The sequence below is a fragment of the Phaethon aethereus genome (assembly GCF_964289735.1).
Source record: "Phaethon aethereus genome assembly, chromosome: 6".
In the NCBI taxonomy this organism is placed as follows: Eukaryota; Metazoa; Chordata; class Aves; order Phaethontiformes; family Phaethontidae; genus Phaethon; species Phaethon aethereus.
In genome coordinates this window covers 7337351-7350498 of record NC_138580.1, presented here as the reverse complement: position 1 = coordinate 7350498, position 13148 = coordinate 7337351, and the positions used below count along the sequence as shown (strand labels likewise).

The 13148-nt window shown below is 43.0% G+C and overlaps 1 protein-coding gene across 1 annotated transcript in view; it reads left to right on the top strand.

Moving 5' to 3' along the window:
* THSD7B (thrombospondin type 1 domain containing 7B) overlaps window positions 1-13148 on the top strand; it is a 274077-nt gene that overhangs the window by 64770 nt on the left and 196159 nt on the right. The window contains exon 4 of the mRNA XM_082001598.1: window positions 7896-8065. Coding sequence (XP_081857724.1) covers window positions 7896-8065 — 170 coding nt within the window. The remainder of the gene's footprint in view (window positions 1-7895; window positions 8066-13148) is intronic.

Below are 13148 nucleotides of genomic sequence, written 5' to 3'. Positions count from 1 at the left end.
CTGCGTAACACTGATAATTTTCTCATGGTGCCACTCTTGATACAGAAGGAAACCTGTTGTTCTTTCAGCATATCGCTGCTATGCCCCGGTTTTTATGAGCCTATAAATTCTTAAACCTCCCCCATCCTGCCATACCTACATGCCTTCAGTCCTTCAGGCAACAACTCTGTTGAAGTATCTGTGTGAGCTAGGATAAACTGCCTAATGAGCTAGCCCAGAAAAATAACATTAGATTTACATGTTAATAGAGCCATTTCACTAAAGATAGTGAAAAAAAATATTAATCTCTGGTATTTAGTTAATTTAGTTAATCGTTATTTCTAGGGATGTAGTAAAATGCAGGGGGTATGCTGTGACCTTCTCACTATGCAGTGTTGAGGAGAATTTTACAGTAGCGCCTGGTTAGTAGACTGATTTGCCCATACAATACTGCAGGAATGAAAAGCTGTAACATTGCAATGTATGCTCTGGGTCTGCTGCATGTAAGGCTGCAGGGGCCAAAATTTTGTGTTAATGAACAGAAGTCAAACATTTTTAAGTATATTATTTAAGTGCCAGTGTCTGGTAAAGGATGTTATCGGTCCATGTTATAGTTTACAGCTTGGTGATTTGGTGATTGTGTTTGGAAATTGATGACTAAAATACTGGAAGTACTGCAGACTGAAAAACAGTAGCTTTCAGCCATAGAGGGATGTCATGTTAACTTCTATGAAAAAATATAAGAAATCTTTGATGCTCCTGTTCTCCTTATTTGAGCATATTCTCTTTGCAGTGTAATACCTAGAAAGATTATGCTTTTTTCCCCTTAAATATATACTACCTCATCTGTGGCTTTGTTGAGGCTTACCAAACACTTATCTTTTCTTACTTCCACCTACAATAAGATGATGAATTTAAGGAGATTCAGTATCAGCAATAACAGGTGCTCTCCTTCATTTGTCAGATCTCAACACAAAACATTCTTTCTTTCTGGCTTGTGTTTGCCTAATCAGATTAGTTTTAAAATCTTTTAAGATGAGAGTCCTATTTCCTTTCCCAGTTCCTGGAAATCTGCTCTTTGCTTTTTTTTTGGTTGATTTTAAGACAAGTAGCCTTTCCTTTAGCTTTATTCTTTGGGCAAGAATTTTCCAAAGCATGTTCCAGGCACAGCAAAGAAAATGGGTGAGGACATAGACCAGAAAGAGAGCAAGTCTCTGAGCACGGGATTCTCCAGAGGCTGTTCTTCAATGCAGGGACAGAGTGACTGAGTGAAGGTACATATGGGGATTACATCAACCAACACAGAAAAGCAGCAGCTCAAGAGGTAGTACTTGCAGAGTTGTACTCAGCAGGGAGAGATGCGCGAAGTTATATTCCAGCCTCCTAAAAGGATCCAGAGGGATAAAAAATACCTTCAGCTTCATAGAATCATAGAATCATTAAGGTTGGAAAAGACCTTTAAGATCATCAAGTCCAACCATCAACCCAACACCACCATACCCACTAAACCATGCCCCAAAGTGCCACGTCTACATGGTTTTTTTAATACTTCCGGGGTTGGTGACTCCACCACCGCCCTGGGCAGCCTGTTCCGATGCTTGACCACTCTCTCAGTGAAGAAATTCTCCTTAATATTCAATCTAAACCTCCCCTGGCACAACTTGAGGCCATTTCCTCTTGTCCTATCACTGGTTACTTGGGAGAAGAGGCCAACACCCACCTCACCACAACCCCCTTTCAGGTAGTTGTAGAGAGTGATAAGGTCTCCCCTCAGCCTCCTCTTCTCCAGACTGAACACCCCCAGTTCCCTCAGCCGCTCCTCATGAGACTTGTGCTCTAGACCCCTCACCAGCTTCGTTGCCCTTCTCTGGACACGCTCCAGCATCTCAGTGTCCTCCTTGTAGTGAGAGGCCCAAAACTGAACTCAGTATTCAAGCTGCGGCCTCACCAGTGCTGAGTACAGGGGCACGATCACTTCCCTACTCCTGCTGGCCACGCTATTGCTGATACAGGCCGGGATGCTGTTGGCCTTCTTGGCCACCTGGCCACACTGCTGGCTCATACTCAGCCGGCTGTCAACCAGCACCCCCAGGTCCCTTTCCACCGGGCTGCTCTCCAGCCACTCCTCCCCAAGCCTGTAGCGTTGCATGGGGTTGTTTTGACCCAAATGCAGGACCCGGCACTTGGCCTTATTAAACCTCATACAATTGACCTCAGCCCATCGATCCAGCCTGTCCAGATCCCTCTGCAGAGCCCTCCTACCCTCCAGCAGATCAACACCCCGACCCAACTTGGTGTCATGTGCAGACTTACTGAGGGAGCACTCGATCCCCTCATCCAGATCATCGATAAAGATATTGAACAAGACCGGCCCCAGCACCGAGCCCTGGGGAACACCGCTTGTGACTGGCCACCAGCCGGATTTAACTCCGTTCACCACGACTCTCTGGGCTCAGCTGTCCAGCCAGTTCTTTACCCAGCGAAGAGTAAACCTGTCTAAGCCACGAGCCGCCAGTTTCTCTAGAAGAATGCTGTGGGAGACGCTGTCAAAGGCTTTACTAAAGTCCAGGTAGACAACATCCTCAGCCTTTCCCTCATCTACTGTGTGGGTCACCTGATCATAGAAGGAGATCAGGTTGGTCAAACAGGACCTGCCTTTCATGAACCCATGCTGGCTGGGCCTGATCTCTTGGTTCTCCTGCAGATGCCCTGTGAGCACTCTCAAGATGAACCTCTCCATAATCTTTCCCGGTGCCAAGGTCAGGCTGATAGGCCTGTAGTTTCCAGGATCCTCCTTCCGGCCCTTCGTATACAGGTGTCACACTGGCAAGCCTCCAGTCATCTGGGACCTCCCCTGTTAACCAGGACTGCTGACAAATTATGGAAAGTGGCTTGGCAAGCTCTTCCACCAGCTCCCTCAGTACTCTCAGGTGGATCCCATCAGGCCCCATGGATTTGTGGGTGTCCAGGTGGCTTAACAGGTCCTTAACTGTTTCCTGATGGATTATGGAGAGTTTATTCTGCTCTCCGTCCCTGTCTTCCAGCTCAGGGGGCTGAATACCCTGCGGATACCTGGTCTGGCTATTAAAGACGGAGGCAAAGAAGGCATTAAGTCCCTCAACCTTGTCCTCATCCTTGATGACAATGTTCCCCCTCACATCCAATAAGGGATGGAGATTCTCCTTGCCTCTCTTTTTGTTGTTAATATATTTGTAAGCACATTTTTTGTTGTCCCTTACGACCGTGGCCAGACTGAGTTCCAGCTGGGCTTTTGCCTTTCTAATTTTGTCTCTGCATGACCTAACGAGATCCTTGTATTCTTCTTGAGTTGCCTGCCCCTTTTTCCAAAGGTGATAAACTCTCCTTTTTCCCCAGAGTCCCAGCAGGGACTCTGGTAAGTATTAGTTCTATGACCGTGCAAGGCTACAAGTTAAAGGTCCCATCACAGGTACATAGCAACTGAGTGTAAATTTGCTGTTAAATGGGAAGGCCTTTTATTTTTATGGCTGAAGTTTACAATAACTTCTTTAATCAATAGTTATAAATGCAAGAAAATAAAACACTTTAACTGAATGTAGGACTCCAGAGCTTTGTGTTTTGTTTTGCTTTTGGTTATTTGTTCTGAAGGGATTAGATTAAGTGCTTAAAAAGCTTAAATATATAGGAGGTGATTCTACTTTCCTTTATTGTGATATAAATTTGGCATACTTCAATTAAAGTGAATGGGTATATACAGGTATTAAACTTGTGTAAGCGCTAAGAGCGTAAGTCCTATAGACTAAAGAGACCAAGAGGTTACTATAAATCGGAAAGATACTGAGCACTTGTTTGTTGCATAGCTGTCTCCGAGTCATCAGTTTTAAAACAATGTATTATATCATTTTTATCCTTGATGTGTAGCTTTCGTGTTCACTGGGAATAGATAGATTTTCCAGAATTATTTATTATGTCTTTAAATCTTTCATTTTGGTTGTGGTTGCTACGTTACAAGACAGGCATTTAGAAAAAAAACCCTCTGCTTTGTTGGAAATTCAAAGCTTTTCAGAAGTTAAATGATGGAAAATAGGAAAGTTTTAAGACCAGATTTTTTTAAAAAGGCTTGAGGTTACTGCTGAGATATGGGTGTGATGGTATCACTTTGTAAATGAGGCCCATTATGTGTCCCAATTAAAGATAAGGCATTAGTGTGAAGTAGGAAAGACTTGAAAGGAAATGCAGTGAACCGTGCTGGTAGGCTGCTGGAGTTACACTTTGGTCATGATAGCAGCATTGCTCTTCAGCCCTTTGACCTTCACTGGTCTTGGGCGTGCAACAATGGCCTTGAATCAGCTGGGCAGCTTTGTTGTGTCCCCTCGGATCAGGAGCCATCCATGGTGAAGCTTAGGTTCTCCAGCTCTGCGTTGGACACTTCCATGGCCGTGGTTGGGTGTTGCAGTGTGACAGCACACTTTGCCTTGATAAGTAAGATAAGTAACAGAAGCCCACAGGACCTGCTCTTCTGCTTCCTCAGCAGACTCTGTTTAGCAGGGAAATCCAGAGCTCTGCTTATGATACGGAAAGCTGTTCAGCCAAACTCCCTCCTAGGCACCCCAGGCACTTGCATTATTGTTTCTAAACTAGCAGTTTTCTTAAGCGCACTGATATAACTGTGGATTCTGGAGGTCCCCATTTGGGACATCATCTAGCTAGCCCTCTAACCATTGGCAGTGGTCTCTGTCAATCTTTGGAAGTAGCTAGACCTCCTGTAACTCACACAGTACTATCAAAAAGTGGAACAAGCTTATTGGGAAGCCAAAGGCTGAGATTTTTTTTTTAGCTATAGTAAGATAGACATGGGCGCACAGCTAGGACTGTAACTATACTGAGTTTTCGTCAATCTAATTGGATATTGGTAGGAGTTAAAATGAGATGTTAGATCTATTCAGATTTGAAATTGTCATCACCGACAGGTTTTGGCATAGGGATCACAAGAGTACACTGGAGCTGACCAACTTTGATCCGAATCTATAATGTCCCTTTGACTTCCTGAGTTACCACACTCTTCACCCTCTGGGGTTGGAGAACAAGGTGGCTGGACGGTATGGACGCCTTAGCTTAATGCTGGTATAGTGCATCTGTGGTATGGTCTGCTCTAACAATAGTATATCCAAAGTGACATTGGTGGCTTTGGTCATCTTCATTCAATTGGAGAAATTGCAGTTGTGTGGTAAAACCACTGTGGATGTTGCTAGTAATTTGCAACTACTGGCTTGAGGTTGCCAAAGTTACCAAAAAACCTCAGGTGTTTGCCAGTCCATTAGTTCTTTACTAATGGCTATTAACAAGCTTCTGATTAAATTTAAGTAAAGATTATGCCGTTAGTTTCTCTTCGTTAAGTAATGTTAACTCATTGTCTTCGGTGTAGTCCATAGATGGGCAAACTAAGTATCGGCCATGCTGCTTAAAACCCTGCAAAGAGTCTGCCACAAAGCTGTCCGAGGTCACTGTGTCCATCTGGAAAGGTCTTGCATTAGGTTTCCCGCTCAGTGGGATAGCAATCCCTTGGATACGTTTCTGGTGTAGTGGGCTTGTTAATGGCTGTGACAATGTATACCTTTTAAACAACTAATGCTTGGGGTCAAGATTCGTTACTGGAAAACAAACACCCAGCTGAGGGCATGTCCAGCTGGGAAAAAGCAAGATGGGGGCTGAGGCTTGAAGCTGCTCACAGGAGAGCAGGCGCTTGCTGGAGCACCCGATAGCTGTTCACAGAAGACTGCTCTGCAGTGTAGCACAGTATCCAGGTACTCTGTGAAAATATCTAAAGGTTGTTTTTTTTTTTTTTTTTTACATTCAGAGCCTGATGAAGTTTAATTATCTCTGAGCTCAGATTTAGTTATTTTGCATAATTTTAATCACTGATGGCCTAATTTTCATAGGCATTAACTCTCACAGCTCATGCTGAATAGGAGAAGCAGGTGCTCACTCCTCTGGAAATGAGTCTTTAGGATCCAGAGTTCACCGCTGACTACCTAAGCTAGATATTGATAATCAGTTTTGCTTTAGTCAATTATTGTTTTAAGAAATATTTGCCTGAAAAAACTATTTCCATGGCTGCAGAAAGATGTGCGTGTGTTCTATATTTAAGTTTCTAGTTTTGAAAGTGTAGACCTGAAGAGCATGAAGTGGTGTGGAGGAGGAATTCTCTTCACCCAGTGTTTGATGAAGAGCACTTTTCATTGCCTTTATTATAAGAGGAAGGTTGCATTTAACACTGCAGGCCCAAGAAATGCAATTGGGAATTCCTAGAAGAGCTACTATAAGAAAAAATTCATGGCTGTGCGTTGTATGTTGCGGGAGCTCAAGTATTTCATGCTTGTCATGCGAAAAGTGTATTCTTTATTGTTTCCTCTGTTGGTAATGAACCCTGCGAGTGTATCCAAATTTGCACGATACTGTATATTATTTAAGAGAACATGAAACCTCATCTGAAAAGTGCCTGGAAATTAAAAGTAATTGGCAGTATTCACAAATGTTTTCCATGAGTATGTTACAAAATCCATGAGTGCTTTGTGGCTAGAAATCATTATTATGCCCATATTTACAACATAAGAAGTTAAAGAGAACATTGACGTGTGCTCAGGCAAGCTAATGTATTTATTTTTCATATAATTTTGAGATGCATGTTTCCTTGCCATAGCTGTAGTCAGGAGCAGATACTCACTATGGAAAATACGCAGAATTACAACGTGGAAGGCTTTTTCTGCAGAAGCACCCCATTGTGCTTGAGCTTACAGTGATCAGTCAGCAGGTTAACAAAGACATGTAGTTTTAACAACCATGGATCTCGCATAAAAGGAGAGAGCATTTGTCTTGAGGCTAAAAGAAGGAAATTATTTTACATAGTTTACATTACACAAAACCAACAAAGATTGCATGGAAAAAGTAAACTATGAAATTTAGAGGAGCAAAGGAATGAAGCAGCAGAAGTGTGAACGGATTGGTTATAAAAACAATATTGCCTAAGATTTGTGTTCAGGAAGCTGAAGAAAGTCTTTGGGCTCTTATTTACTCCACTGATACTGTGTCCTCTGAATCAAAATAAATTATGCCTGTGAAAGCTGTTCTATTAGAAATATGCTCTGCGTTTTCAGACATGATGGGGAAATAATTTTTGCTTTCCTCTGATGCACTATACTGTTCTCCCTATAGTTTTAAGGAGTTCTTCCTGGCGTTCAAGCTGGTTCATACCAGTGATGATTGTCTGTACAGCATTCACATGTCTGTGCCCAAGAATGTTACCCTTCCCTGAAAACCATTAATGCACTCTAGGTGTGAAGTGAATATAGAATGAAAATGTTTTTATCTAGAGCTTGCTGTGTATCACAACTTCTGGAAACTGCAATGAGAGAACTGAGTTGCTTTAGCCAATCCCCTGAAGAAAATGGTAGTGCCGTAGGCGTTTATAAAGCTGTCACCTGTAGAAAAGCTGCCCAGTGCTTGGAGCTCCGTTGACGTGTGTAGGGTTTTAGCTATTAAGTGCATTTCAGAGTGAGGTGTTCAGCTCTTGGCAGAGAGGTGGTTTAGTGGTTTGAGACACATGTTTGAAAACTAGTTTTTGCACTTAATCAAACCTCTTAATCTTTGTTCTTTCTTTGCACCCTGCTCAAAGGGTTTGTCAGGATGATTTAGTGTTTCAGAATGTTTTGGAGATTAGTGCTATGGGAAAAATTTTACACAAGTACTCCAGACAAATAACAAATACTTAACCTTTGCAAATTTAACATTCAAAATGTTTCAGAACATTCCTTGTTTTGAAGGGGGAAGTGCTGCTATAAAGATTAAACCAATTGTATTTTGTTATCTAATAAAGTACCACTCCCTCACCCATAGTCTTTTCAAGAACTTATTTTACCTGGTCTCTTTTATTTCCAAAGGTTTGCCTGGAGGACTTCTGAATGGAAAACTTGCCAAGTGTCTCTCCTCCTTGACCAGCAGGACCCTCGCCATCACAAACATGTAGGCCTTTGTGGAGGTGGCATACAAATCCGGGAGGTCTACTGTGTCCAAATCTCCGTAGAACTTGGGATGCGCCGACTGAAGGAAGGTATGTGTGTAGGGTCATTCTGAATTGTCTGGCCCAAGGAGATCTAAGGAAGAGAACCGTAGGAGGAAGAAAAAAGATAGCATGCTGTCATTAGTAGACTTTGGCTAGCTAATGCCCTCATAGTATCCATGCTTACACAGGGAGGTGTTACTCAGCATCAGAGGGCATGGTCCTCAAGGTCCTGAGGAGCTGTCAGGAGCCACAACCTTCTGGGGTGAACCGATGCCAGTTCTGTAGGTGTACTTGTATGGGGGGATTTCAAAGGATGAAGGAGCTTGCAGTTGAGTTTTCTTTCTCTCTTGTGTATTAGGTAGCCCAGCCCCCTGGTAGCTGAATCTATTTATCTGTGGTTTTAGTCCTGGTTTATAGTACAAAAAAAGATGTCATACTGCATTCTGGATATGGCTTTAGCCTCTGCTTCAGATTGATACACAATCTTTCTTGTGATTTGAAGGGGAAAGCAAAAACAGTATTTTCACAACTTCTGAGGAGACAGACAGTTTTTGGACTCTGGAAGTGAGTTATTTTTCTTTTAGAAGAATAATGAGTAGATACGGATGCACGATGAATAATTCATTTTAGGTTGTTTTACTTACTCTATGTAGGCTGTTGCAGAATATGTTTTTGAGCAGAGATGTAAGATAATAAGAGCACAATACCATATCTTAGATTTATTTACTTACAAAGCGAAACAAATGTTTCCTGGACACCCAGCATGTCCTACCGTCCTGCACAGACTGAGATTATAGAAAACTAGACCTGTTTTAATCTCTACTCAGTCCGTGCATAGTTGCTGCTTCACCTCTCCCAAACATCAGGCACTACCTTGCTCTTTCAACAGAACGCCCCCTCTGTTGTTCTGCACAAGTATGCGATGCACATGACTCTGAAAGTAAGAATAGTGCCGTTGATGAGAGGCGTGTAACAATTCTTGACTTTCTTCGTCACAATACTTTCATGTACAGCCACTGTATGGCAAGTTGGTGAGCAGAAAGCTTTAACTGCTTTCATTCATACTTCTTTATTATTTTTCAGTATTGTGAATTACTCAAGATGTGAATTACTCAAGTGCATCTGAAACTCTTATGCCAACATAATTCGCAACAGAACTGGTGCTATATATTCAGTGTGTGATCATCTGCAGGTGTTTCCCTTGTTCAGTTCAACTTAAAAATTGCTAAGCCCTCCTTTCACCAAAAAGGAAACACTGGGGTACCTCTTCCTTTTTTTTACAGTTCTAATCCTTTCTTTATTAAAAAAATAAATAAAATAATTCATATAGGCAACTGAAAAAACAAATGTGCAGAGAAATTGTACAAGGTATAAATTACTACTGCTATTCCAAGGCAGTAGTGCAGATTTGCAGCAGTCCTTAGAAAGTGAGAACCTCCATCTACCGTCAACATAGTCACATGCAAATAGAAAGAGGGAATGCCTTCCCTATTATCCCTCCCTATCCAGGAATATTCAATGTGTCTCATTTACGAGCTGATCAATTTTTGGTCTTTGAATAAATACGTGTAACATCTTCCTTGCCTCTTTTCTGGCAATCTGAACTGATAGAATACTTTTATTCATCACTAGGGCATCTCATATTTTATTGTACCATTTTTTCAGTGATGGGGAGAAGATGAGGAAGGTAATCCTTCTATGTATAAGCAAATATAGAGTCTAATTGCTACCATCAAAAGTACAGTAATTTTTCTTTCTTCACCTCTTGAGTGTCCTTAAAGGGATCATTCAGGAATCAAACAAGCGAGTCTAATAGGATATTACCATCAATCACAGTTGTTATTCTTCTGGTTACTTCCAAGGAGAATTTGGACCTAGGCCCAACGACATGTGTGAAAGAAGATTTTGTCACCTGGTCCTTCCAGAAGCATTCTTGGATAAAATGTGTTGAATCCTAGTTGGAGACAGGTACCATCTGTGATGTATTTATATATATTGCTCAAAGCTCTTTTATCTCCCAAGGATATCTTTCCCATTTTTCATTTGCTTAGTCTTCCCATCTATTTCTTCTTTTATTAAAATGTGTATATTTAGAAAGGGAGCCCCTGTTTTCTTGAGTCCCTATATATCAGTTATTCAGAAGGTTAAGTCTGCTGACATCTTTATATATTTTCATTATAAACTTCCAACTTGAAGATAGTGGAAATGGAAAACTTTCACTCAGGCATTACTTTCAGAAATATATTGATAAGATTTCATATCTTTCTCCCCCAAGAGGTGACCTAACTAAGAAATCCCTGTCTTGATATTTATATATTTTTTTAGTCTTTAAGGAGGAAGTCCATACTTTTAACATGGGTGATGAGTATTTGAAGGCAGAAGGTCTTCCAATCTTTGAAGTCTTTTGTGATATTCTTGCGTTCTGAGACTCTTACATCTAGACAAAACTGTCAGGGAACACTTGGTAAAGATGTACAGTGTTGCATCATTCAGATGTCTGTATTTCCGTGTATGTAAGTAAGCCAGTGTATAGGCACCTAAGTTAAAGAGACTGCACTATTTTTAATGTTAGCTATTCTGTCCAAGTAATCTACGTCTGTACTCGGTTGTGAGGCTTTTGTTAATTTAGACTGAACTTTAACAACATTAGCTTTAAACAGATTCTTGTGTTTTTTCTTTAAGTGTCTCATTGAATTCTAACACATTTAAATTTATAATGCTTAATTTTCACAGAGAGGTTGTCATTTAATACTTGAAGTTTATCATTATTCTTTTGATATCCAGAGATAGAAGCGTCAAAGCTACATGTTTGAAATGATGTTGCTTTTAAGGAGGAGACAAATTTTGCACAAAAAGTAGCATAGGATATATAAGTGAACTACCAGTGTTGCAGCCCTGATCTGCCCTTTCTGCCCTTCATCTCCGCATACTCCTGACCCCTGTTCCTGGATGTCCCATGTCTGGAGCAAACTCTAGACATAGTGGTGGTTACCCTTCTTTGTACCTCTTTTTTAACGTAAATCTGTTCACTCATATGGAAGCTTGTTTAAATAAAGCAGAAATGCAGATCCTCAACTTATTTTCAAAGACAGACACTGCTAACATGGGACACATTTTCTTCTCTTTTGTAGCTGGCCTTTTCTGGATTGAGATAACATTTTATAAAATCAACAGTCACACAAATCTTATCTGAAATGTGTTTTCCCACAATAAATTTTTCCCACAATGAATTGTAATTAATCTGGGCGAACATCACTAACAAACAATCCCCAGTGTACCACCAAAAAAGACATCTGGTGAAAGTATGGAAGAATATTATGCAACGATCAGTTTATGAAATCTCTCCTCGTTTGGCAATACAACTCTCTTCTACATCACAGTCAGTCAGTCCAATAATATCTGAATTAAAATTCCTCTTAAGAGTCTGGGGATGGCATGTGTTTACATTCAAACAGTTAATAAACATATGAAGTTCCTACACTCAGTCTTCTTCCTTGGGCATTTTTTACCTTCTCTCTTGAAGGCCAGGGAGTATCCTTTTGTTTTCCAATTAAATTTTGCTTTCTGGATTTATCTAGAGACTGTAACTCTTTATCTGTAGTCTGGGGGATGGCATCCTTTATAAAATTCTCCAGAAACATCTCCTCTCTTCTCTGAACGCGTTACCTACCGTCCCCAGCGCCTGGGATTGCTGCTTTCCCCATATTTTCTGTAGCTTCCTAACTCGGGATCTGCCTGCCCTGTCATTCCTTCGTAAAATTTGTGCTTCATATATCTTGACGTTTTTTTCTTTTTTACTTATTTGAATGAAATCCAATTTACCTCTCGCTTTCAGAATTTTCTTATAATGTTTTTTTGGAGCCTGTCTGCTGAAGTTTTAATTATAGGACTGAAAAGACCTTTGTGAAATGCTGTTCTTCTTTGAATCTTCTTTATTGTTTACCCAGCATAGTAAACTTGGCTGATAAAATGTATTTTTTATTGCCATCTCACCAGCAAATCACTGCACTTTCCTATCATCTTAATCCTGAAAATCCACATTAAATTTAATCCCAATTAAATTAAGGTTCTAAAGTATTGTTTACAATTTTTTTGCTTAATGAGTGTCTCCATATTTTAATTCGTATCCGATCTCGGATTTCAGTAGCAGGTGCGCGCGGTGGTTGTGCCCTTGTTATTCTTAAATACCTTCCAGCGCTACCCTGCAGAGCCGTTCTTACAGCCGCCCTCAGTACCTCCGAGACGCGAAGGGCTCCGCCGCGCCGGCTCGCGCCGCGGGACTCCTCCGACGGCGGCAAACCCGCGCAGGCGCAGGGAGAGAGAGCCCCCACCCCCGGGCCGCAGCGCGCGCTCCTGGCGAGCGGCAGCGCGGGCTCCGCGCGGGCGGGGGCAGGAGCGGCGGCGGTCAAAGCCCTTCACGTGCTAGAGCGGCCCCCGGGAGCGCGAGCGACGCGCGGCGAGCCGGGCGTGGCGCGGCGGTTGGCGCGGGCACGGCAGGCGCGCGGGAGGGCGCAGCGCCCCCCGGCACTAGAGGAGAGGCGCTCTCAGGAGCGGTCATCGCCCGCCCAGCAGGGGCCTCGCCGTGGTCTCTGCCCGGCTGAACGCCGTGGCCGGAAGGAATGGGGCGACCCAGACCGAGCTCCTGCTCAAGCACGCGGCTGTACGGGTGTCCGTCTGCAGGCAGTGCCTGAGCCCGTCACTCGTGCCGGAGGCAGCGGAGACAACACCTGCGTGCTGTGCGGCCAGGTGAGCGACCTGCTCAGCTTGGGGCAGAGCTGGCAGAGGCCATGGAGAGGCTGAGGAGCATCAGGGAGTGCGACAGGGAGATGGGTCGGTGGAGCCACACCCGGCTGTCCCCGGGCAGGGGCAGCCGGTGGAGGCTCCACAAGCACCAGGGGATCTGTGAATCCCATCCCAGGGGCAGTGGGAACAGGTACCTGCTTGGGGCGGCAGGCGAATCCCCTCCTGGCTTCCCTCGCCATCCCAGCTGCTCTCATACACAGATATGGGGCTCTGGAACTTGAGGGCCGGGCACGTGAGGACTTTGATGAAAGTCCATCCAGGGGCTTGCCTAGGGCACGTCAGCCAGCCCGTGCATCAAGACTTTCTCTGTTAAGAGAAAAAGGAGGGT